The 27,676-nt window shown below is 43.6% G+C and overlaps 1 protein-coding gene and 1 long non-coding RNA gene across 2 annotated transcripts in view; one reads left to right on the top strand and one right to left on the bottom strand.

The window, feature by feature from the left end:
* Positions 1-3,718: 3,718 nt before the first annotated feature.
* Positions 3,719-27,676, bottom strand: part of LOC114070865 (Golgi phosphoprotein 3-like) — a gene marked incomplete at its 3' end in the record, with an annotated part of 42,296 nt that continues 18,338 nt past the window's right edge. The window contains exon 2 of the mRNA XM_027908474.1: positions 3,719-3,850. Coding sequence (XP_027764275.1) covers positions 3,719-3,850 — 132 coding nt within the window. The remainder of the gene's footprint in view (positions 3,851-27,676) is intronic.
* On the top strand, positions 18,182-26,901 carry LOC114070864. The gene is made up of 3 exons (XR_003573973.1): positions 18,182-18,211; positions 21,464-21,466; positions 26,752-26,901. It is a non-coding gene; the product is annotated as an uncharacterized LOC114070864 (long non-coding RNA).

Raw genomic sequence — 27,676 nt, 5'->3', positions numbered from 1 at the left:
TGGAAGGAAAGGGGACTATTGACTGCCCAAGGAAAATCTGTAAAACATGCAGAAGAAATTCTACAGTTGCTAAAAGCTGTCCAACTCCCAGCACAAGTGGCCATAATGCATGGCAGGGGCCACCTGAAGGGTAACACCGTCCCAGAAATAGGTAATAGAAAAGCTGATGCAGAGGCTAAATTAGGTGCTACAAGGACCAAAGAATCAACCATAGCAGGTCTAGTGCCAGAAGAACTAGATACTAATTTTCAGCCAGAATATCAAGAATCAGACCATAAATGTATACGAAAAGATGGAAGTAAGATGTTAGACAATGGGTGGGGTCAGTTAGAAACAGGACAATTAATATTGCCAGGGAAATTAGTATGGCAATTTGTAAAACCGGAGCATGACAAGACCCACTGGGGTCTAGACCCCCTTTATCAACATCTAAAGGCCAGAATAGCGGGGCCAAAACTATTCACAGTAGTAAGACAAGTCACATCCCAATGTGAGTGTTGCCTGAAAAATAATCCAAATACTGGAACCAAAATTCACATAGGGACAATAAACAAAAGGAAATTCCAAGGGGAAGTGTGGCAAATTGATTTCTCTGAACTTCCAAGAAAAGGGGGGTACAAATACCTTAGTTTTGACAGACACATTTTCTGGGTGACCTGAAGCGTTCCCATGCAGAACAAACAAAGAAAGGCAAGTAATCAAAGTCCTGTTAAACGAAATCATACCAAGATTTAGAGTACCTAAAAGAATCTCCTCAGACAGAGGTTCACATTTTGTGCTAAAGTTGTAAGAGTAATAAGCAAAGCATTGCAAATCAAATGGCAGTTACACATGCCTTATAGACCCCAAGCTAGTGGGCAAGTAGAAAAAATGAACCATCTTATCAAACAACAGATTGCCAGAATATGACAGGAGACTAATTTACAATGGTATCAAGCTTTACCTATTGCTCTAATCAAGAGTTAAACCTCGATTGAAAAAAAAACAAAAACTGAGTCCATTTGAAATCTTGTATGGTAGGCCTTATGCAATGCAGATTGTAAATAGCGAAGCTGTAGATCAAATAGGCAATCAGTATGTATATGATTATGTTACAGCTATAGGCAAACATTTTGATAAAAATGCTACAGTGGTAATGGACCTCCAACCCAAACAGCCTAACTGTAAATTGCATCCGTTTAATCCTGATGACTGGGTGTATGTTAAGAATCTTTTAGGGATCCCTCTGCAAGAAAAGTAGGAAAGACCTTTCCAAATGCTGCAGACCACCTTCACTGCAATCTGGATAAAAGAACAACCCATCTGGATTCACTACTCCCGAGTCAAGAAAGCCCCAGAGAATAGCCAAGAGGACTCCTGAGGAAACCCGATACCATGGGTTGGCGACCCCCCAATGCTGATTCTTGGACTCTTGATAAGTATAACCTTATCCCAAAACCCCGTTCTAGAATAGCCATGGTCTAATGCACATATTGTTGAGTCACTTTTCGACAATAAGCCAATTCTAGTCATTTATGTTTTGCATAACAACCAGTCTTATATGCAACAGGACTGGAATAAAGTCCAGGAGACAGACACCATAATAAGAGAAAAAGGAGATGAAATTCAGGTAGGATACAAAGATATTAATACATTGATGTAGGAGACAGAACAAATCAAATTAACAGTAATGTTGTTCCTGCAACTACTAAACAGTTAATTGAAGCTGATTACACCCTGTATCATGATGTACCTAAATTACAAATAGGCATGAATACTAGTCTACTTAAAGCAATGCTTAGGCACCCTGACATGGAGAGACTAGTTCAAAAGGTGAACCAAACAGCCCAGCACATGCTTTGGCAAGTGAAGTATGACTCCGAAAGTCATAAAATCTATTTTAACCGACATAGAACATGAAGGAAAACACCATTGGTGGAACATTTTTACAGGGTACTCCCCTACAGCAACACGAGTGTTTCACTATCTAATGCATCCAATATTAATCTTAACAGGAACCCTAATTCTGCTCTCCATCCTTGATGTCTGGTTGTGGTTCGGATGGAGCACCATAGTCAAGAGGACGCAAATAATTTAGGCAATGATACACGCATATCAATGCCCTCGATCTATGGAACCTGACGAAGGAATTCTTAAGTTCTAAGAAAAGGGGGTAAATGAAACAGAGCAGGGTCCTGAAGGAGTTAACTCAGAATGCAAGCTCTGAGTAAAGAACTAAAGGAACCAGAATTCAAGGACTAGTGGAAGATAACATCTCGCCAAAGAATGCTAGCACACTAACATAAAGAACATAAAGTCAAAAGACAAGGAAATAAAGAACATTAAAATACTAACATATATATCTAAATAGATATAAGGAAGGGTTCCTTAGGAGATAAGGGGCGAAATAGGGACATGAGTCCAAGACCTTGCAAAATTCACTACTAGGAAGCTAGCCAACCACTAGGAAGCTAGCCAAACAGAGAAAGTTGAAGAGTTCACTGAGGAAGACTCAAAAATACGACCCCCTTTGAGGTTGAAGACACCATAACGACCACCAGAACAACACCCCAAAAGAGGGCTCCACCCCAGACTCCTCCCAGACTCCGCCTATTATGAATATTATGATTAGATGTTGCAATTGTATGAATATTCATGTAAAGATGTTGAAATCTCTCACCAAAACTGTATAAATACCTGACTTTACACTGATAACTTTGGGCTAGTTTTGTCCAGCGCCAGTTGGCTAGCCCCCAACATTGCTTAAAATGAATACTTTTGCTGCTAAAGACTCAAAACTGTCTCTAAGCAGTTTTCATTGCTCCTTTTGCGGCATCAAACAGCTCGCATACGAAAATGCAAATAATGACTGTAGACGAGCTTTGCAATCCCTATCTAAAAGAGAACGTTGCACGATTGCTGAAATGGTGCGAGCTTCCCAGAATGTGGGATCTATTGATCACCACACTTTCTCTAGCAACGGCATTAGCCACCCAGCTAAAGGTAGATAATGGAGAAAAGGAAAAAGGTGGTTGTTATCGATGTGGAGCAACTAATCATCTTGTTAAGAATTGCCCTAAAAAGCTCCCCTTGACAGAGTGCTACAAATGCTGTAAGGGAAAGCAATGGGCTTGTAACTGTAGGTCATGAGCTGACTACAGGAAAAGTCCTGCATTCTTGGGAAACTGCAGGTGGGGCGGGAGGCTGCGTGCCCCCTGCAATCAAATAAATTTGGCCCCAAGCGATTGGCTTGCTATTTACTTGCAGCCACCGCAAGAAGCACTGGCCGGACTTGGCCTCCAGAAAGCCAGTAACTATAACATCCAGGGACGTAGTGTTAATACCAACTGGGGTGTAGGGACCCCTCGGCCCAAGGGTGCACGGCCTCCTAATCAGCCGTTCCTCAACCAGGAGGATGGGTTTGTTTGTTTTACCCAGAGTAATTGATTCAGATTCTCTGTGCGAGATCCAAATCATGGCATGGACACCAGTACCGCCCCGCTACATACCTGAAGGGCAAGTGCACAAGATACTTCACAAGATACTTTACAAGGTACTTCAGCTCACCATTTAAACTATTTAGGTAATAACTCTTTGCACCTAACTTAGGTCACTACTCAGAATCCCTATCCCCATATAAAGAAAAAAAGTATATTTCTTACAACCAGTTGTAATTTATAGCTACTGTATTGCCTGGAGCATAACACAAAAGAAAGTGTGACCATTTTCCTCCACTTACCTTTCTTGTCAATAGACTTTTCCGCCTCATTCCACAAGCCTCTAACTGAAGACGCCCCCGCAATGCCAATTCAATTAACATACAGCCACGCAATCCTGAGGATATGCAGTCATTCCAAAATGATGTGTAACCCTGTGAAGAATGAAAGGCAGTAAGATATTTCCATCTGAAAGTAAATAGAAAAAGAGGTTTACTGCATTCTCTAAGCAGTTCTCTGGCTCTCATACACTTCTGAAGTAGCATCACTAGCCAACTACCAATAACTGTATCAAAAACATGAAAGAGAGAACAGACTCATCCCCTATTGGTTTTGACAATCTCTGCCCTTTGAAGAGCAGGGAAACTTCAGGAAAGATACAAAATAAACCAGCTAGATATCAAGAACTCTGAGATATAAAGTGTAGTTTATATGTAGTCAAAAGACCTCCATGGGCTGCAGGGGGACAGCTGGTCTTCACCACAGGCGGCAGGGGAATCTGCTCCAGCACCTGGAGCACCCCTTCCTTCACTAACCTTGGTGTCTGCAGTTGTTTCTCTCACATATTCTCACTCCTCTCTGGTTGCAATTGCTCTCATGCAGTTTTTCCCTCTTCTTAAATATGCTATCTCAGTGGTGCTACCACCATCACTGATTGGCTTGACCTTGACCAGTGGCAGGTCCATCTTGGATTTGGCTGGCATTGACTCTGTTGGACATGGAGTAAGCTTTTGGCAGCTTCTCAGAGTCACTCCTGTAGCCCCCCACTACCAAAACCTTGCCACACAAACCCAATACCCAATGCAAAACTGCAAGTTACATTTATTCTATGAACCACACTTTTTAAACTATATTTCTACCTCAACGGCTGTCTATTTAAATGGTAGAACAGAATATTTGACATTTACTCAAAATCTAGAAATACATGTATTGACTTTGGTACTCCATTGACCAATGATTACAACACATCCCCTCCAACCCAAATCTTACACAAAAGATTTTATTTTATGTCGTAGATAGTTAGGACAGCCATAAAATAAAAAACAGGTACCTTATATGATGATAGTCCGACAGTCAGCTTTTATTGCTTCATCCAGTGTAATAACTTCTTGTTCTCACACATACTGCACTCACACACACTGTTAACAGAACTTTTCATGTCTTTCTATTATTAGCTTTCTATCTATAATTTATTTACTAGCCTTCACACATAATTGGATATTCTCTTCTTATTTACATTCTTCTCTCACTGGTCAGTTCTGGCACCTTTTCAAGTCTTTCACAGCCCCTGGTTTTCCTCAGGGAAATAGTTTCAAAGTGTCTAAGTCAAAATCCTTCACCTCTATATCCTTCATCAGGGATCAGGTGGAACCACCGCCTACCCCAACAATTTTAATTACAGAGTAGTCAGCAGTTAAATATAAAAAAACAGTAATATAAAAGAACAGTATTTAAGACAAAACAAAATATTTATGAGAAATTATTTGTCTTTTGAGAAATGACTGTGAAAACACTTGTTACAATCCTGAAAGACTTGAATTTCTGTGACCCTTATGGACTTGCTTAGACCTGCTCACACAAATGATGCAGACAAGATAGCAAAGTATGTACACTATAAATGGTGAGCGGCCATCTCATTCTTGTCTCTGATTCAAGAGGGGGAGAAAAGCCACATGATTATATTAGCATACTTAAATTAAACAAGGAAACACACATTTTAAGCAAGTAAGCCTTACAGATACCCTGGATCTAGTTTTGCTGAATTCTTGCAGTTTCTTCCTATTTACTGTAGGAATCCCCCAGCTCAGACTGCATACAAAACAGTGTAACAATATGTCATAGTTTTGTTGGTTCTTAGAAACTAAGTAGGAATTTTTCCCTTCCCCCTGAGTACTGTGTGAAGGGGATGTTGAACGGGCAGATTGACTGTGGCTTAGGCAATTGAGTAACACAAAAGAAGTGACTGATGGAACCACATTCCAAGTTGATGTCACTCAGGGTCTTGTCCTTGGGGAGGGATAAGGAGTTCTTTTTTTACTTTTTTTCCTCTCGTCTCCTGGAGGGGGAGGAGTTCAGGTTGCTGCCGGAGCTGGAACAAGGTCAGAGTGGCAGCTCAGAGGTGGCTTTGTTCTCAGTCTGGCTGCCAGCTGTGAATTCTGCTTGGATTTTTCATTGTAGAGGAACTGTTTAGGGAGGTTTTTTCCCCTCCTCCATTCCATTTTTCTTTCTTGGCAACGGTTCTTGTGCACATTGGGAGGATTCAGCCAGCAGGACTGGGTTCCCCTTGGGAAGGACCTTTTTTTTCTTTTTTTTCCTCTCCCTCATATCTCCTTTCCCAGTGGGGGGGAGGGAGGACCTCCATTTTAGGTTTCTCGAAACTGAGGGGGGGGTCCCCCTGCGTGGTGACCACCAGTGATCCAACAGTGCCCCCTGTTGACTGTGGTTAGAATTGCACCAAACCTTTTTTGTTTGTTTATTTGTTTGTTTTGAAGGGGATTATTTGCGGGTATAGGAGTATTGTTTGGTTGTTTTACTTGTTTTCTTTTGTTGTTTCTGCCAATACACATATATCTTTTAACAAAGGGTTGTTATTCTTCCTTTTGCCAAACTTTTTTCCTCAATTGGAGCCTCTTAATTTCAGATTTACAATTGCTTAGAGGGAGGAGTTTGGGTCTTCCTCATAACTCATCCTCAGAAAAACACTTGTGTCTCATTTAAACTGAGACACCATATACTAGGACACAGCCTCCTATAGATGCTGGCATACAGAGTGCAACAGGAGACAGGGTTCATACACATAGCCCACATGGAAGGAAGGAAAGACACCCTGAATGGAAATGCTCTATCAATGTCCCTTAAAACTTTAATTTACATTATTCCCACTATAACTCAATAAGTATGCAAACAATCGGAACAAGAAGATTCCAACATGAACAGACTGCCTGAAGGTATTTGGTAGAGATCAATGCAAAGTGTGTTAGCAATTTCTACACAATCAATGTTTCTTTAGGAACTTGAACAAAAGTTCAAAATCATTTCACTTAACCACAAAACAGACAACCTTCGTGAAGCAATCATTCAGTTACCTTTACACTGTTCTACTCAGCTTCCAGGCAGTTGTCAAGCTAGTTCTATCGAAAAAAAATTCAGTATTTTCACTATTCCAAGTGCAAATTAAAGCCACTCAACAGTAGCAGTGAAAACATTACAATTAAATAGCAGATGCCATTTCACATGTACATTTCACAAAGTTACTTTAATGCATTCCAAAGTGGTCAAAAAAATACTTCCTTCTTAAAAATGAAAACAAAATACTTATATGAGACCATGTAAGGTTTTGTTTCAGAATAGTTTCATTGTTTTACCCATGAGTTACTAAAAATCTCTTCCCACTATGGAAATACACATTTTCTCTCTAATTCTCAGTTAACTTCTAATAAAAGTACAGAATATGCTGAGTTGGAAGGGACTCACAAGGATCATCGAGTCCAACCCTTAGCCCTGGAAAGGACCATCCCCAGGAGTCCCACCATGTGCCTGAGAGTATCATCCAAATGCTTCTTGAACCCTGTCGAGCTTGGTGCTGTGACCGTTTCCTTGAGGAGCCTGATCCAGTGCTCAACCACCTTCTGGGTGAAGAACCTCTTTCTAATATCCAACCTAAACCTCCCCGGACACAGCTTCAGGCTATTCCCTCAGATCCTGTCACTGGTCACCACAGAGATCAGTGCCTGGCCCTCCTCTTCCCCTCACAAGGAAGTTGTAGACTGCAATGAGGTTTCCCCTCAGTCTCCTCCAGGCTGAACAGACCAAGTGACCTCAGCTGCTCCTCATACATTTTCCCCTCAAAGCCCTTCACTATCTTTGTTGCCCTCCTGTGGATAGCTTAATATCTTTCTTATATTGCAGTGACCAAAACTGCACACAAGTAGAGCAGGACAATCACCTCCTTTGACCGGTTGGTGATGCTTTGCCCAATGCACCCCAGGACACAGTTGGCCCTCCTGGCTTCCAGGGCATTGTTGACTCATATTCAACTTGCCATCAACCAGGACACCAAGGTACTTTTCCACAGCACTGCTTTACAGTATCTCATTCACCAGTCTGTCCATACATCCAGGGTTACCCCATCCCAGGTGCAGAATCCAGTACTTGCTCTCATCGAACTTCATATGGTTGGTGATTGCTCAGTCCTCTAATTTGTCCAGTGGGGGAGAATGAACAGATGTTCAGCAAAGAAAGCCAGAAATAACTGCCCAGCAAGAGGCCTCAGAGATAACAATGGAATCCATCAGATGGCCTTGGACACTGAATGAGAGGGAAAGAAGAAACTGCTAACTTCAGAGGAAGGAGACCATGCTGTGAACACTTGAGACCAGAAGTAGAATTAAGGAAAAAGGACTGCTTATAGTAGTTCTATATATGGATTATATATTGATTGATAATTGCTAATAATAGTATTTTGTTAGTATGTAGAAAGTTTGAATAGTGTGGATAAGTTTGAAAAATGCATAGTCATGTGACAAATAGTTCCATGCATGCCATCTACCCTGTAGTCTATAAATTCCTACTCAAAGTGTGATAAAAATGCCTTAATGCAAACATTACATTCCATTCCCCTTCATTCTGCTGGATGAAGAGGACCAAAGAAGAAAAACCTCTCTTAGGGATGCAGTTCGACTGATTTTAATAATAATAACAGATCACAGAAAAAGTAAAACTGTGTCTGAATAGTCTTTTAGGCATTGGCAGTCCAGGTCTCTCTGCAAGGCCTCCCTGCCTTTGAGGGAGTCAACAGCTCCTCCGAGTTTAGTGTCATCTGCAAACTTGCTTAGTATCCCTTCCAGTCCTATGTCCAAGTCATTTATGAAGATGTTGAAGAACACAGAGCCCAAGATGGAGCCCTGTGGAACCCCACTAGTGACAGGTCGCCAGTCTGGTGTTACCCCATTCACTATTACCCTCTGAGTTCGAACTGTGAGTCAATTGCTCACCCACCACATGATGTGTTTACCCAGCAGTGTGCTGGACATTTTGTCCAGAAGGATCCTGTGAGAGACAGTATCAAAAGCTTTACTGAAATCCAAAAAGATTGCATCAACTGGCTTCCCTTGATCAACTAGGTGGGTTACCTTGTCATAGAAAGAAACCAGGTTTGATAAGCAGAACTTTCCTCTCATGAAGCCGTGCTGGCTGTGACCAATGACTGCGTTGTCTTTCAGGTGTTTTTCAATACTTCCCAGAATAATCTTCTCCATAACTTTACCAGGCACTGAAGTGAGACTGACAGGTCTGTAGTTTCCAGGGTCCTCCTTGCTCTTCTTAAAAATCATGACAATATTCGCCAGTTTCCAGTCAGGTGGGACCTCTCCAGATTCCCAAGACTGCTCAGAAGTCATCAAGAGGTTTTGCCATGACATCGACCAGCTCTTTGAGGATTCTGGGGTGAATCCCATCAGGCCCCATAGATTTGTAGGAATCCAGTTGGAGCAGCAGATCAAGCACAATTTACGGGTCGCCTGGGAGTGGATCATTCTTGCAGTCATGGTCCTCCAGCTCAGGGCACTGAGATCCCTTTGGTCCATCATCAGTGTTGGAGACAGAGGCAAAGAATGCATTAAACACCTCTGCCTTGTCTTTGTCCCTGTGAGGTGACCATCCCCATCCTGTAACGGGCTGATGACATTTCTATACTGCCTATTGCCATTCCTATATTTGAAAAAACTCCTTTTATTGTCCCCCACAGTCCTGGCAGCTTCAACTCCAGTTGAGCTTTGGACGCACGAATTTTCTCCCTACAGCGGCAAGCAGCATCTCTGAATTCTTCCCATGTAATTTGACCTTGCTTTCCCTGGACATACACCTTCCTTTTTTGCCTTATTTCCAAGAGAAGATACCTGATCAGCCAAGCTGTTTGACTTCCAACATTTGGGAATTGCTTGCTCTGTGCCCTCAGGAGGTGATGTTTGAAAAGTGACCAGCACTGATGGACCCCAGCACCTGTAAAAACATTTTCCCAGGGAACCTTACTTATAATTCCCTTAGCAGCCTGATGTCTGCTCTCCTCATGTCCAGAGTTGAGGTTTTGCTGGCACTTTTCCTCCTGTCAACAGAGATTTTAAATTCGATCACTTTGTGGTCGCTGTGGCCAAGACGGACACCAATAGCCATTTAACTCATGAGATCCACTCTGTTGACAAGCAGTAAATCAAGGAGGACATCTTTCCAAGTCGGTTCCCTTAGGACCTGTTCCAAAAAATTGTCATCCAGGTTTTTCAGGAATCTTCTGGCCTGGGTTGTACCAGCTATGTGACTCTCCCAGTTAATTTCTGGCAAGTTGAAGTCTCCCATAAGGACAAGGGTAGATGACTTGAAAGTGTTACTTAGTTCCTCAAAGAATAATTCATCATCATCATCATCCTAGTTGAGAGGTCTAAAGTAGATTTCCATGATGACATCCGCATTATTTGTTTGCCCCTTGATTCTTACCCAGAGGCTCTCAACTGTGCCATTGCCAACTGTGAGCTCCATACATTCTAACCCTTCTATTACATACAGTGCCACCCCTCTACCTCTTCTACCCTCCCTATTGCTCCTGAAAAGCCTGTAACCATCCAACAGGATGCTCCAGTCACAGGTCTCACCCCACCAGGTTTCACTTATGCCAGTGATGTCAAACCTCTGGGACTGGGCCAAAGCTTTCAGCTCCTCTTGTTTGTTTCTAATGCTGCATGCATTGGTGTAGAAACATTTCAGGTGTGGTACATTGTAGCCAATACCTTGTGAGGTAGATTGAGGGATCTCATGAGTGCTTGTTTTCTCAAGTTCTGACACACCATCCCATTGTTCATCACCGGCAAGCCTGGTTTTGTCCCTTTCCCTTTTCCAAGCTAATTTAAAGCTCTGTCAACAAGCCCTGCTAGCTCCTGCACCACAACTCTTTTTCCCCTCTGACATAGGTGCATCCCATCAGGTGTCAGTAGACCAGGTGTTGAGTAGATCATCCCATGGTCAAAAAGCTCCAAATTTTTCTGATTACACCAACCCCAGAGCCACTCATTGACCTGATAGATCTGCCTATTCTTATCAATATTATTCCTTGTTACCACAAGGATCGAGGAAATCACTACCTGTGCTCCTGATCCCTCTACCAATCATCCCAGGGCCCTGAAGTCTTTTTTGCTTGCCCTTGGACTTCTCTTGGTTATTTTGTCGCTGTGAGTTTGAACAACCAATAGCAGATAGTAATTAGAGGGTCTTATTAGACTGGAGAGTTTTCCAGTAAAGTCCCTTACCCAAGCCCCTGGGAGACAGTAGACTTCCCTGTGAGTTGGGTCATGTCTGCATATCAGGCCCTCTGTTCCCCTTTAGAAGGCAGTCTCCTATTTCAGCTACCCTTCTTTTCCTCTTAACAGAGGAGGTCTTGATGTGGGGTGCAGGTGGTGTTGTTTTAGGAGGCCCCACTACCCCAGAAAGACATTTGCCCACCTTATCAGTTGTCTGGCCTTCTAGTTCCAGAGCCTCATACCTGTTGTAGAAGGTGCCGGTCCTACCTGTCAAAAGTCTGAGAAGGAGGAGGAACCTTCCTCCCGGTACGTGCAGTGACCACCTTTCAACCTTCATCTTTAACAGACCCTTGACCAACAGTCCTTTGACTAATTACCCTGCAGGGTTCTGAGTCCACCTGATTCTCTACTACAGTGGTAATTCAAGACTCCAGAGAGTCTTGAGACTGTAGCATCTCTGAAAATAATAGGTCTCTCTTTTTCTTGTTTACCCAAATACTACAAAACCTGTTCACTTTTTCCCATAGCTCCTTCACCTGGTGTTATAGTTACAAACAAGGGAAAAAACTTTAGTGATGAATATTCACACCGTTATGTATCTGGTGGGGGGAAGGGGGGGGGTGTGTGCGCCTCTCCCTCCTGACTCAGGAGGTTGGAGGGGAGAGGGGTTTGCATGGGTCGGAGTTCTTTGGGGGTCTTAGGAGTTGTCAGAAGGTGGTTCCGACTCCTGCACCTGAGCAGAAGATAAAGTGGCAGCAGAAACCAGAAACAGTTCCCTTCTTGCTTCTGTCACAGCAGCAGTGTGAATTCCCTGAGGTTGGTTCAGAGCCATCTCTTTGACAGGGTCCCAGTTGCTGCCATGTTGCCTCATGCAGCTATCACCACCGCTACCTTCCTAGCCATGTGGGAATTGCTGCCACCATGGCTGCCCCTGCCTAGTTGATATTCCATTTTGTAATCTCAGTTTTTAATGCTGCAAACTCAGTGCCCATAAGGTTTATTTGGAATGTGTATTCAGGGTTGTCTTCCTGCCCTAGCCTAAGATGTTACCTGGGGAGGGGAGGACTTTTCCCTGCCTTTCACCCCTTTCTCCTTTAGGTCTGCTACAAAAGTTTTTGAAAAGTTTGAATTCTCTCTAGAAGCTAGGGATAGCATACTCCTGTTGCTATATCTTCAAGTTTTCCTCAGTATCGTCTACCCCATGTTTGGAGGTAGGACCAAGATCTCTAGGCAAGGTGTCCAGAGGCCAGCCTCAGGGGTAGATAACTTTAAATGATATGGGTCAGTTTTTGCAGAACCTTTCTGCTCCAATGACCTGGCAGTTCACCCCTGAACAACTTCAGGACCCTGCTGAAGTGATGAGATCTGTGAGGAAAAGCTGCCACGGCAGATCTATAGAAGGGCAGTTCACTGTGAAATGCTGGGGCCTGGTCACTGCCTACCTGACACTGCTTGGTATGGTACAGCAACTTCAGGAGGAAAGGAAAGGGAGCAAAATAACAGACACCACGGCCACTCAGGTTGTAGTTAATCCAGAAGGGCAACCCAAGCCAGCAGAAGTTGCCCCGTCCAAAAGAGGAAATACAAGACCAAATCACTTTGCCTGGTGGATGACAATGGGGAGGCAGGACCTTCAGCATTGGTAGACTCAGAGACAGAAATAACTACTGAATCTCTATCATTCGATAATCTCTGCAATTTGCAGAAAGACATCACCCGATGACTGGGTGAGCCCATTTTGATGTGGCTGATCTGAGTCTGGGATCTAATGGGCTGTATTGGGTCTAGCTGAGCTGGAGTTCATTTTCCCATAGTAGCCCTCACAGTACTGTGCTTTGCATTGGTAGCTAGAAGGGTGTTGATAACACACCCGTGTTTTGACTACTGCCAAAACTGGGTTATCTTTACTGAATTTATAGTGCTTTTAGTTTTAGGGTTTTTTATTTCATTCTCTGTGTAAACTGCCTTTTTCTTAGTGAGTTTCAGTTTTACTTTTTTTTTCCTCCTCTTCCTTTTCCCTTTGTGGGGGGGGGGGGAGGAGGTTTGTGTGGCTTGAGTGGACACCTGGAGTTCAGCCAAGGTCAAACCACGACATGAGCACAGCATCAGCACTGTAACATTCCTTCCTCAGTTGAGGGCAAGATCCTGGGAGGGGACCCAAGTAGGCCAGATGACCCAAACTAACCAAGGGGATATTCCATACCATATGATGCCGGCTCAGATATAAAAGTCAAGACAAGGAGCAGGAAGGCAGGCATTCAATGGTTGCCTGCTAAGAAACCATTACACGTGCTGACGCCCTGCTTCTCAGAAGTGGCTGACCATCACTGCTCATGGGAAGTAGAGAATAAAACATGTTATCTTTTGCTTCGCTTCACTTTTGCACATGCAAGCTTCTGCTTTGCTTTTTCTTTAAATAAACTGCCTTATCCCATCCCATGAGTTGTTTTCCACCTTAATCTCTCTCCTCTGTCTGGCTGAGAAGGGGAGTGATAGAGCAGCTAGGTGGGCACCTGGCGCCCAGCCAAGGTCAACCCACCACACAGGCCAAGGTAAGCAGCTTGATGGTACTGAAGCGAGGTTTTTAGGATCCCTGTCCTAGGATGTGGGTATTGATAAGATTTTCATGAGGAAATCAGAACCCCTTCACCTCTGGACATGGCTTTTAACAAGTAGGAGATATAGATTTGCTTACAGGGATGACCTCCAGGTGCATCATAGTCCCTGGAAGACCATGGAGCAAGGAATCTTATGCCTGAGAGAAATGGTGTTGCTAGAGGTACTTTTTGCAGGGGATGGGCAATCCAATAACCACCCAGGCAAGGTCAAGTGCACATCACAGATGGGGCTAAAGCTCGCACGCCAAGGGCCATCAATATACTCTTATTTCTTAGCGACAATGCACTGGAAGGAAAACCAAGAGACAGTGGGCGCTGTAATGAATAAACTCTAGACATATGTCCCAGTTTAAATGAGACAAGGGTCTTTTGCTGAGGATGGATTAGGAGAAAAAGACCCAAACTTCTCTTTCTAAGCAATTATAAATCCGAAATGAAGAGGTTCTGATTGAAGGAAAACAAATTATGGAAAAGGGAAAAATAACAGCCCTTTATTAAAAGGTATGTGTGTATTAACAGGAACACGGAAAAAAACAAGTAAAACAACCAAGCAATGCTCCTATATCCACCAATAATCCCCTTCAAGAACAAAACTGATAAACTGGCAAGATGAAAATTAAACAGTTCAGGTTTTGGTTTTTTTTTTTGCACCCTTTGGTGCAGTTCCAACCACAGTCAGCAGGGGGCGCTGTCAGGTCACTGGAGGAGCAGGACTTGTAATGTCCAGTGCCCATCACCAGGCAGCGCTGTGGGATCCCTGGTCACTGCCACGTGGGATGGGGCAAAACAACACCCTCCCGGTATGTCAGAGGGAAAGAAAAAAAAAAAAACAAAACAAACCAAAAACCAAAAAGAACAACCCAACTCCCCCTTTCCTCCCACACTGGGAAAGGAGAGAAGGAGTGGGGGGGAAGGGGGAAGGAAGAAAAAAAAACAACAACAAAACAGAAAGTTCTCCCAATGGAAGAAAAACTCACAAAGTTCAGTTGGTTAGGATTCGCTGTAAGCGGGGCCTGCAGCCAGCGACATCTAAGCAGAGAGCAGCAGTAAAATTCCCCTCCGACAGGAAATAAAAGAACCAGGCAGTGTCTGCAGCTCGCAGCAGGTTCTGCTCGAGGTCGAGAGCTGAGCTGACACCCAGCCCCACCTCCCAACCTCCCTCCAGTCCCACAGTAGCCCCCCCCAACTCCTCCCCCTTCGTTGTCTAAGAGACTAATCTCTTGGCCATTAGTGGGTCGATTCTTTTGTTCACCTGATGACCCATTACACAGAGCACACACGCAGAGGGAAGGGAAAGAAAAATTCCTTGCTGAAATCAGAACTATGACAACATACGATGAGATTGTCCATGCCCTGTTACAGGTCCATATCTCTTCAGTAGAGAAACTGGCTGTGGACCTCCAGATTCTGACAGAGGAAGTTAGAAATGGCCACCAAAGACTGAGTTTAAAGAGAGCATTCTCCATGTCTTGCTGGTGTAAACCAGAGTCCCTGCTATTAGGAACATCCATCTCCCAGCTAGGGAAAGGGAGTACACCACACGAGGCAACTTGTGGTTCTTCCTACAAGAACATGGGGAAGACATGAGGACGTTATGCTCTAGCAGCATGGGTACAGGAGTTAAAAGGAAAAAAGACTATTAGAGAAATTCATCAAGAGTGAATGTAGCTCCAGTCTCCCGCGGGCAAGCTCCTAGACAGAACAGGGGAAACGATGACATGTCCTATCCTCTGGAAGGGACCTTCAGGATGTATGCACAGGGAGAAAGCCATGACTACCAAAACAAGCACTAGAGGGGCCCCACCTCTAGCCAGGTAGAGGCACGGGATAACTGTGCCTATTGGATTGTGTGGATCCAATGGCCTGGCACATCAGACGCCCAAGAATATAAGGCTTTGGTCAACACTGGTGCACAATGCACTCTGATGTCATCAGGATGTGAAGGCAGAGTCTATTTCCATTTCTGGGGTGACAGGGAGGTCCCAAGAGTTGACAGTGCTAGAAGCTGAAGAGAGCTTGACTGGAAAAGAGTGGCAGAAACTGGTCAAGAGGCCCTGTGTATACTGGGTATTGATTACCTAAAGAACAGGTATTTCCAAGACCCAAAAGGACATCAGTGGGCTTTTAGGATGCCTGCTGTAGACACAGAAGGAATTAAACAGTCTCTCAGAGGGCCTTTCTGCTGTGGGACTGCTGAAGTTTGAAGAACAGCATGTGCTGATCGCCACCACAACAGTGCATTGTTGGCAATACAGCACTACCCAGGACTCCGTGATCCCCATCCATAAGGTGATCTGTGAGCTGGAAAGCCAAGGAGTGATCAGCAAGACTAGTTCACCCTTTAACGCCCCTATGTGGTCAGTGTGTAAGTCTAATGGAGAATGGAGATTGACAGTGGACTATCATGGCTTGAATGAAGTTACCCCATCGCTGAGTGCCGCTGTGCCAGACATGTCAGAGCTTCAGTATGAGCTGGAGTCCAAGGCAGAAAAATGGTGCCGCCATTGACATTGCAAATGCATTTTTCTCCATTCCTTTGGCAGCAGAGTGCAGGCCACAGTTTGCTTTCAACTGGAGGGGTGTGCAGTATGCCTGGAACCGACTGCCCAAAGGGTGGAAACGCAGCCTCACCATCTGCCATGGACTGATCCAGGCTGCACTAAAGAAGGGTGAGGCTCCAGAACACCTGTAGTATATTGATGGGATCACTGTATGGGGGAACTTGGCAGAAGAAGTCTTTAAAAAAGGAGAGAAGATCATCCAGATTCTCCTGAAAGATGGGTTTGCCATTAAACAGAGTAAAATCCAGTTGCTGGGAGTGAAGTGGCAAGACAGAGGCTGTCAGATCCCAACAGAAGTGATTAACAATATAACAACAATGTCCCCACTGACCAACAAGAAGGAAAAAAACTTTCCTAGGTGCTGTAGATTTCTGGAGGATGCACATCCCAGAATACAGCCAGATTATAAATCCTCTCTACCTCATAAACACGCTAGAACAATTTCTAGTGGGGTCCTGAACAGCAACAAGCCTTTGAACAGATCAAACAGGAGATTGCTCATGCTCTAGCCCTTGGGCCAGTCAGAACAGGACAGGAGGTGAAAAATGTGCTTTACTCTGTAGCCAAGGAGAATGGTCCTTCCTGGAGCCTCTGGTTGAAAGTGCCTGGGGAGACTCGAGGCCAAACACTTGGATTCTGGAGCCAAGGCTACAGAAGTTCTGAGACCAACTACAGCCCAACAGAGATGGAGATTCTAGTAGCCTATGAAGGAGTTCAAGTTGCCTCAGAAGTGATTGGCACAGAAGCACAGCTTCTCCTGGTGCCCCAACTACCAGTGCTGGGGTGGATGTTCAAACGAAAAGTTCCCTCCATGCATCATGCCACTGATGTTACATAGAATGTGTATTGCCTTGATCACTCAGCACACCCAAATCAGAAACCCTAATTGCCCTGGGGTTTTAGAGATAATCATGAACTGGTCTGAAGGTGAGAACTTTGGTCTAGCAGAAGAAGAGGAACAGGTGGCACATGCTGAGGAAGGTCCACCGTACAACCCAGATGAAAAGCAATACACTGTTTTCATTGATGGTTTCTGTCGCATTGTAGGGACGAACCGAAAATGGAAAGTAGCCATATGGAGTCCCACACGAGTTGCAGAAGCAACTTGTAGTGGGTTTCTGTGGATGAGTTTTGGTAGCAGGGGGGGCTACATGGGGTGGCTTCGGTTAGAAGCTGCTAGAAGCTTCCCCTGTCTGGTGGAGTCAATGCCAGAAGGCTCCAGGAGGTGGGGGTAGGCTGTTGGAGGATATAGAGGAGGAGGATTTTGATTTAGACACCTTAAGGCCTTTACCCTGAAGAAAAACAGGGGCCATGGAGAACTTGAGAAGGTGCCAGTCCTGACCACTGGAGAAGGAATGTAAACAATGAGTGAACAGCCAATTGTATGTGAGAGGTACTAACAAATTAGAGATAAGAAGATATAGAAAGGCATGCAAGGCTCTGTGCTCAGTGAGTGTGTGTGTGTGTGTATGAGAGAGAGAACTTTTAGCTGTATATAAAGCAATAAATGCTGAATATCGGAGCATCATCATAAAAGTGCCCAGTTTTTATTTTTTGGCCGTCCTCAACAACGACACCAGGACAGGCTTCCTGTCACTGGCCAAGGTCAAACCAATCAAGAGTGATAGTAACGCCTCTGGGATAACATATTTAAGAACAGAAGGTATTTGTGCAGAAAGAATTCCAGCCAGGGAAGACCGGAGCGAGAACATGGGAACAACAATGTAGGCACCAAGGCCAGTGCAGATGGAGGGGGAGGAGGTGCTCCAGGCACCAGAGCTGAGGTTCCCCTGCAGCCTGTGGTGCAGACCATGCCAGAGCAGGCTGTCCCTCTGCAACCCATGGAGGACTATCGGGGTGCAGAGACCCACCTGCAGCCCATGGAGAAGCCCATGCCGGAGCAGATGGATGCACAAAAGAGGCTGTGACCTGTGGGAGGCCCAAGATGGAGCAGGGTCCTGCCAGAGACCTGCAGCCCATGGAGAGGCAAGCCCACGCTGGAGCAGGTTTTCCCGCTTAGGGCTTGTGGCCCCTGTGGGGCACCTACGCTGGTACAGCTCATTCATGAAGGACTGCACCCCATGGAGGAGTGACCCATGGGACAGCAGTTTGGGAAGAACTGCTGCCCAAGGGATGGACTCACATTGGAGAGGTCCATCAAGGACTGTCTCCCGTGGAAGGGACCCTCATGGGAACAGGGGAAAGACTCAGAGCTGTGGCCCGCCTGTAGCCTGTGGTGAAGACTATAGTGACGCAGGTTGTCCCCCTGCAGCATATGGAGGACCATCGGGGTGCAGAGACCCGACCGCACCCCATGGATGACTAACCCACAGGACAGCAGATTGGAAAGAACTGCTGCCCGAGGGGTGGACTCAAATTGACTACAATCCCCCTTCCCTGCCCCCCTGCACAGCTGGGGGAGAGGGGAGGGAGAACATGGGAATAAGGAGGGGTGGATGGGGGAAGGTGTTTTAAGACTGTTTTATTTCTCACTCTTTAAGTCTTTTCCTGTTAGTAATAAATTTAAGTTCTATTCTCACTTTGAATCTGTTTTGCCCGTGAAAGTTAATCAGTAAGTGACTTTCTCCCAGTTCTTATCTCTACTCAGGAATCCTTGCTGGTTTATTTCTCTCTCCTCTGTGGAGTTCCAAAGGGAAAGTGAGAGAGTGACTTTTTTAGTGGGTATTTGGAATTTGGCCAGGGTCAAACCACTACACCTCTCTCTGAGCAGCAGCAGCAACAACAACTGACCTTAACCCCCATTCCCCATCCCCCTGTACTGCTGGGGGGGAGGAGGGAGAACATAAAAGGAAGGAGGAGTGGGGGGAAGGTGTTTTTAAGACTGTTTTATTTCTCACTCTTTGGCTCTTATCCTGTTAGTAATAAATTTAAGTAATATCCCCACTTTGAGTCTGTTTTGCCCATGAAGGTAATCAGTAAGTGACCTCTCCCAGCTGTTATCTCAACTCATGAATTCTTAGCTGTTTTTTTTCGCCCCTCTGTCCAGTTGCAGAGGGAGAGTGAGAGAGTGGCTTTAGTGGGTACTTGACATCCAGCCAGGGTCAACCCACTACACCACTGAAGGACAAGGTGGATTGAGTCAAGTTGCAGAGCTCAGAGCCATCCAACTGGCCTTGGACATTGCCCAATGAGAGAAGTGGTCAAGACTTTACACTGACTCATGGATAGTGGCTACTGCTCTGTGGGGATGGCTGAACAGATGGAAAAGGGTAAATTGGCAACATAAAATTGGCAACATAAACCCCTCTGGGCTTCCAAAATGTGGCAAGACATTGCCACCCAGGTAGAGAAGTTGATCGTGAGAGTCTACCATGTAGACACTGTGATGGTTCAGACCTGGCTCCCTGCCAAATGCTTGAACTCACAGTAACAACCCCTTCCCCCTCCCTTCTTCCCTTAGGGCAAAGGAAAAAAAACTATAAAAATTGAAGAACCCAAAATCAAGCTAGTTATATAAAAATATATATTTTACGTATATTACAGTTATATACAATTAAAATACTATGTACACAGTGAGGGGAATCTAAACACCCCCTGAAGGGAAAGGGGAAAAAGGGACAAAAAGGGGGACAGAACAGATATACACAATCAAACCCCAGAACTAGCAAAATAACTGGCAAAACAAATCTCACCATGCCCCTCAGAAAAGCGAGATCGCCAGACACAGCCAGCACTCTCCAAATCCCCCACATGGTAGACCAGCGGTCACTGCAGGCCTCAGCCTCTAGATAAAGGAGACCAATGCAAGGACCCACTGCTCCTGAACCTCGCCAGAAGAGAAGAGAGCGAAGGCCTCTCCTCCTTCTTATTTATACCCTGGTTTACGTAAAAATTGTATGGAATACTGGTAATATGGTCATTTCCTTGGTTACAAACTGGTCACCAAGGAAGACCTAGATTAAAACTACCACAGATGCACATGTGCCTAAGAGTCAAGCTAATGAAGAATATCATAACAATGAACAGGCAGATCGAGGTCCCCAACTCAAATTTTGCTGCCACCACTGGCACCCCAGTCATGTGGGAATAGCCACCACCGCCCCCGCCGCGCAAAGTAAACTGAAGAACCAGTGGAGCCCAAGTCCAGCCAAGCCAAACAGGCAGTGTCAGTGCCGTGACGGGTGGCTCAGTGTGGAAGACTCTTTGCCATCTTTGTTTTCCCTTTGCTCCCAGGGGTAGGAGGGGAGGTCACATGGTTGGTGGATCCCTCTTCTATGGGTAAACAATTTCCCCTGTATTTTTGTAGTCATTGCTACTTTCTTTTAGTAAAATTGTTATTCTTTTTTCACTTAAATCTCCTCACATTTCTGGTCTCTATAAAAGGTCAGGGGTTAATTTCATTTGAGTTCCCACCCAAATATATTGTCTTTAAACCAAGATACCTGGCAACACAGCTCTTCAACCACAGCGCACCTTCTGCAAAATAACTGTCAGCCCCAGCCTCAAGAAGAGGCATCAGGCACTCCTGGCAACCTGTGACGCAGAGAGCTGAGAGCAGCAGTTCTACTATACTGGACACAGACCAGAAAAGGCTGAGGAAGAATGAAAAATCCATGTAAATCTCCAATTCAAAAGGAAAAGGAAGCACTTGCAGAGTTCCAATCCCAAGGTTTCAAGATACATGGTAATAAAATAAAAAAAAATATGTGTTTAGTTTACTTGGTTAAGGTCACCTATTTACAGAACCTTCTACAGTTGAATGTAGACTGTAGCTGCAACCATTTCCTGATCTAACCTGGTGAATCTCAAGCTACTATAGATTACTTTACAGATCCACAGAGGCATGGCAAATGGGTCTTTTATGAGTCTTTATGAGTCTTTTAAAAATGTATCACAAAGGCATGTAATAATCTGTGAAGATAATGTAGGGTTACAATATCCTGCTCACCATAAAATAAAATAAAATAAAATAGGTATTTATTTTCAAAACAACAGGACCCTCAGGGCCATCCTCAGATCCACACAGACTCATATTCAGTATTAGAGGTCAGTGTTAGGTCAAAGTCTTGGCCCTGACTCAGACTCAATTTAGATTTATGAAGAACCACAACAGAGCTTCTCTGGGATAATGTAACACTGCCCAGTCTAAACTTCACTTTCTAACTGCCTTTTCATTTTATATTCATACTTAATGACTTTACTCCTTAAATCCTCACCTAGCACCCTCTACTTGAAAGCAAAACAAAAGATATATTGTAAACAAACTAAAATAAGCCAAAGGCGAACCTTCTGAAGGAGAAACATCACCTGAGTTATCCAAAACCCTGAATTCCTGTTCTCAGGAAGTTCTAAATTTTTCTTTTATGCAAGACACAAACAAAAAGACTTCAAAATTTAGTAATGAATGCAGTTTCTGAAACTTCATTTAGAGACAGCAAAAATAAAATGTTTTAACCCTTTTTAGCCATGATAGACCCATCAGAAAGGGAGCTGGCCAACCTGGAAAGAAACAGAAAGACAAGATAGGCAACAATTACAACTCCTGGAGAATCTGAAAGTCAGGTCTAAGGCAATAGAACCCTAACTTCAGGGTTTCTCAGCTAGGAGGCACAATGTAGGTTAAAGAAAACTTTCACTTTAGAGAACAGTAAATTCTGAATTTACAGGTAGCCTATTTTCCATTAGAAGAATATTTAAGAGAAAAAATATGTCAGCTCTACTTGGATGCTGAAAGATAGAAAACCTAGAGTTCCTGAACTCTGATGGAGTTTGCTATTACTTTTATTAATTCTGCATGGATGGCATTCAAATACTGTGCTGACGGTAGCAATATAAAAGCTCTGAGACATAAAACTACTGTTTTGTTTATACATAAACAACTAGCTAGCTTTCTTAAACAATGCTTTCTTCCTTGTCATCTATTCTTTCTGACATGTAGCAGACTATTTTAGTGGAATGTTCTTGCATTTCGTTTGCATGGCAAGGTTAGGGGGGCAGGTTACAGTTGTGGTTTCTGTGAGAAACAACTAGAAGCTTCCCCCATGTCTGACAGAGCCAATGCCAGCCAACTCCAAGAAGAATCCACTTCTGGCCAAGGCCAAACCAATTAGAAACGGTTGTAACACCTCTGTGATAACATATTTAAGAAGGGGAAGGAAACTATTGTGCAGAAACAATTGCAGCCAGGGAAGAAAAGAGTGAGAATATGTGAGAGGAACAGCTCTGCAGACACCAAGGTCAGTGAAGAAGGAGGGGGAGGAGGTGCTCCAGGTGCCAGATCAGATTCTCATGCAGGCACTAGTGAGGCAGGTTGTCCCCGTGCAACCCATCGAGGTCCATGGTGGAGCAGATATCTACCTGCAGCCCATGGAGGACCCCACACCAGAGCAGGTGGATGCCCAAAGGAAGCTGTGACCCTGTGGGAAGCCTGTGCTGGAGCAGGCAAGACCTGTGGACCTGTGGGGAGAGGACCCCACACTGGAGCAGGTTTTCTGGCAGGACTTGTGACCCCACAGGGGATCTACACTAGAGCAGTCTGTTTCTGAAGGGCTGCATCCCATGGGAGGGACCATGCTGGAGCAGTTCCTGAAGAACTGTAGCCCATTGAAAGGACTCATGTTGGGGAAGTTTGTGGAGGACTGCCTCCTGTGGGAGGAACCCTATGTTAAGAGCAGCAGAAGAGTGTGAAGAGCCCTCCCCCTGAGAAGGAAGGAGCAGTAGAAAGAATGTGTGGTGAACTGACCACAGCCCCCATTCCCCGTCCCCCTAGGCTGCTGGAATGGGGAGGAGGTAGAGAATTCAGGAATTAAGTTGAACCCAGGAAGAAGGGAGGGGTGAGGGTAGGTGTTTTTAAGATTTTTTTTTTATTTCTCATTATCCTACTCTAATTTGATTGATATTAATTAATTAATTTTTATTCCCTGAGTTGAGTCTGTTGAGCCCGTGATGGTAATTGTTGAGTGATCTCTCCCTGTCCTTATCTTGCCCCACAAGCCTTTTGCTATATTTTCTCTCCCCTGTCCAGCTGAGGAGGGAAGTGATAGAACGGCTTTGGTGGGCAACTGGCATCCAGTCATGGTCAACCCACCACAGTTCTCAGAAATCACAGATGACATACTGGAAAATATTCTGTGCTTACTGGCATCATGGAAAGTTATTGAGGGCAATTATCTCCAAGTCTCATTAATCATCCTCACAAAATTTACATGTCAAGCTAATAAAAATACAACTTGAAGACCTGTAGAATATACAAGGTTCAGTTCTACTTTTAAGATAAGAATGAGAAGAAATAGTTGTCAACAGATGTATAGCCTGAGATGGACGTACTAAAGCAAATATGGAACTTGGAAAAACTTTCAAGTCAGTTTAGGTAATTTGTAGGATTAGCCAAAGCAAATTGAGTAGTCTGCTGGTATAAATTATGTGTGATGATTTTCATGTTGCATAGCACCATTGGCAAAGAACCTGCTTACTTCTAACATTTCCACAGTAGTGTCATGAAGTGAGAATACCTGAATGCTTGCTTTGAGCAGTTATCTCAATACTGAGAAAAATAAGCATCTCTTTTGAACCACTACTTTCTGCGCACACAACTTCAACTATTCTTCAAGAGATTCGTTTCAGTTTTATTGACCTTTCAAATCAGTCATAGCATCTCATTTTAACCTTGCATAAAACCATGTAACTTGAGAAGATATTCCCTCCCTCATGTCTTCATTTTTAGTCATTTGAGGGCTAAACCTGAGAATGAAGTCCAAGAAAGCATGAACTGCTGTTGAAGACTATTTATTTTTTCATCCCATCACAGCATATTGCTGCTATCTCTCTTGACGTCACAGTAGCATTTGTGTAGTCAACTAGATGAGAACATGGCCAGTCTGGAAGCTAACGGTCAGTCTCTTCACCTGATTCACTGAGAAGACGAGAAAATTGCAGAGGCAGCATGGAAAAGGGAAGGAACACAGTTGGGACAGATAGCAAAAGGCAAGAGCATCCCCTTCAGCGAAACCCCACAGTTCAATAGACAGACTTATTTCAAAAACTAAATAGTTTTCACAACTTGAATAGTTACAGCTAGAACTATTAAGTTAGTCTTTGGGATAAAGAGCTCAAAAAAAAATTAATGCGTTATTGGGCTACCTATACTGAAACCATTTATGAGCACAGTTTGCTCAGAAAACACAAAGGACAAAATGCTTAAGATATCATCCAGCTATATTCATCACTACCTTGAGCTTCCCATTTTTGACTTCAGCAATAATTACCCTAATCATCATAACTTTGAAATTTTATTATTTAAATCTGACAGGATAGCAATAGTATCCCTTTCTGATTCTATGAAGCAACAGCAAGTTCTTTCAGAGGTGCCTACTACCCTATTGTTAGTCAAAACAAAGCACAGACAAAACATAATAATTCAAAATCATCTGTCACCCATTTGAAACCTACTGGAAAAGTGAGGTAGAAACACCACCTCAAAATATGGGCTGTGGCAAGTTGTATTTCATAATGGACTTGATCATAATTGCGACAGAACTCTCGCTTTTTTAGTCAAGGAGTTCCTGTCTGAAGTAGTAACTTTTGGATCTACAGAAAGAAAGCTGAGGAGGATAGAGGGGAAAGGAATAACAGTATATGCTGTCCAGATGCATTGCAACAGGTTAAAAGTTAATAGGAATTTTGATCTGCTACAGTTTTCATGTCAAAGATAGCTGTTTCCTTCCCCTTACATCCTATCTCCAATGTAAGAATCTGCTGCAAGCAACTTTACACCTTTAATATGCTTCATGGCTATGATTATTGATGACAAACACTGTTTTTAAATATTTTTATTTTAATGAAGAGTACTAGCAGACTGAGGAGCATAAGGCTATCATATCTCCAAAAGATGAGAACCATATTAATATACTGTTTCCTTTACGTAGTCTCTCTACAATTACTAATATTCTTTTAATTTTTTTGAAACAGCTGACATCACCTGAAGAACTTCTACAACAAATCTCCTTAAAACTGTTCCCAAATCCAAAGAGATAAAATACAAAATACAAGCAGCATGTATTTATAAAGGATAATGAAAGTACCTGGTCTATTATAAATTATGTTTTAGCATAGAATTTCAATTCTTCATTTTTTGAATTCCAAATTCAGTTATCAGTGTTATTTTACAACAGAAACACTACATCCTCTTGGATATTCACATCAAGTCATACAATTAAATGGTGATGATAGCAGATAGGGGTAGGAGAGGACAAAGAAGAATAAGTGAATGTCAGCTTCTGACACCTTTGCACGATTCTGTGGCTCCTATCCCTTTAGCTGAAAGCAAAATTGCTGATTAGAAGAAAGAAAAATTGCCTGCTACTGTTGAAGGTAAGTAATTCTCCTCTTTATTATAATGTAACTATAAACAGATAGGCAGATCAGTCAATAACTGAGTTACTGTAATAAGTTTATGGATTCTTTAAATAAGAAAAACTCTTAAAAGCTAGTATTTTACTTAGACGCATCATCATAACTAATACAATTTCAGAATCTCTTGAAGGCAGTGGAAATCATTGATTGATGCTATATATGCTTAATTTAATATTGAGAATATTTTATAAATCTTTGTCCAACAAATCTGATGCCTAGCTTTTCAAGTCAATCCTAAAAACTCCTACCACATCCTTTTTCAGAGCAGAATATTCTTATATTAGAAATAAGGTACAATTAAAAGGTTTATCTAACTTTATTCTTCCAGCAAGAAGCTTCAACATAAAAATAAGCAAACAGGTCTTGTGAAAAAGAACACAAAAAATCCCCCAAAACACAAGAACAAAGAAACAAACTAAACCTCACAAACTTTTCCAAGTTCTCAATGAAAAATAGAAAAACTGATCAATATTAGGAGAACTAACTGCATATTTATTCTAATAATTTGAAGCCCTTAGATCCTGTTGCACAGCCAAGCAGCATTTGTTCCTCCTTAACTAGGTCCTTATACAGACTTATATAAAGGTCTGATTCAGCTATTCAAGTAACCTTAGACAGAAAGTAAGCATATAAAGCACCTTAAACTCTAGTGAGAGCCAACTAAAAGTCTTTTTACCAGCATAAATAAACATAATCGTAAGAAGTTGAGGGAAAATGAAAACAACAGAAGATAATTATGGAAGAGAAAAAGAAAACACTTCACTGCAACATTCATCAATGACAGATTAGAACGTCTGTATTGAGTTTGCATGGCAAGGTTTTGGTAGAAGGGGGCTATAGGGGTGGCTTCTGTGAGAAGCTGCCAGAAGCTTCCCCCATGTCCTGCAGAGCCAATGCCAGCTGGCTCCAAGATGGATCTGCCACTGGCCAAGGTCGAACCAATCAGCAATGGTAGGTAACACCTCTGTGATAACATATTTAAGAAGGTGAAAAAATTATTGCACTGAATTAATTGTGTCCAGAGAAGAGTGAGAATATGTGAGAAAAACAACTCTGCAGACACCAACGCCAGTGAAGGAGGGGAGATCCACCTGCAGCCCATGGAGGACCCCACACCAGAACAGGTGGATGCCTGAAGGAGGCTGTGACCCCGTGGGAAGCCCATGCTGGAGCAGGCTCGTGGCAGGACTTGTGGTCCCATGGGAGACCCCTGCTGGAGCAGCCTGTTCCTGAAGGAATGCATCCCATGGAAAGGGACCCATGCTGGAACAACTCATGAAGAACTGTAGTTTGTGGGAAGGACTCATGTTGGAGAAGTTTGTGGAGGACTGTCTCCCATAGGAGGGACTTCACTCTGAAGCAGGGGAAGGAATCCTCTCCTTGGACAGGAAGCAGTGGCAGAAACAACATGTGATGAACTGACCATAACCCCCATTCCCCGTCTGCCTGCACTGCTGGGGGGGGAAGGAGGTATAGAATCAGGAATAAAGTTAAATCCAGGAAGGAGGGAGAGGTGGGGGGATTTAGGATTTTTTGGGTTTTTAGGATTTGTTTTACTTCTCATTATCCTACTCTGATTTTATTGATAATAAATCCAATTAATATCACCAAATCAAGCCTGTTTTGCCTGTGATGGTAATTGGTGAGTAATCTCTCCCTGTCCTTATCTCAACTCATGAGCCCTTTGTTATATTTTCTCTCCCCTGCCCAGCTGAGGAAGGAAGCGATAGATCGGCTTTGGTGGGCACCCGGCATCCAGACAGGGTCAACCCATCACAGAAGCATGTCTCCTCTTGGCACTGTCATTGCCCGTGCTACACAGGATGTTCAAAGGAAACAGTCCCTCTACACATCACGCAACCAGTGGAGTTAGTGGGTAGCATTGATCACACAATGAGCTCAACTGGGGAAACCCAACTGCCTGGGAATCCTGGAAGAGATTATGGACTGGCTAGGGGGTAGAGATTTTGAAGCATTGCCTGAGGAGGTGGCTCGTGCTCAAGAGGCACCACTACTTATCAGAAGATGAAAGGCATTATGCTCTGTTTACTGATGGATCCTGTTGTGTGGTAGTAAACAACTGGAGGTGGAAAGCTGCTGTGTGGAGTCTGTAGTGGTTTTGAGTCTATGCCTTCCTTGGTGAT

Source organism: Empidonax traillii, unplaced genomic scaffold (genome assembly GCF_003031625.1).
Source record: "Empidonax traillii isolate 1590-97213 ecotype Southwest subspecies unplaced genomic scaffold, ASM303162v1 scaffold1721:size86919, whole genome shotgun sequence".
NCBI lineage: Eukaryota > Metazoa > Chordata > Aves > Passeriformes > Tyrannidae > Empidonax > Empidonax traillii.
The sequence above is the reverse complement of the archived record's forward strand: the minus strand, read 5'-3'. Positions and strand labels throughout refer to the sequence as shown.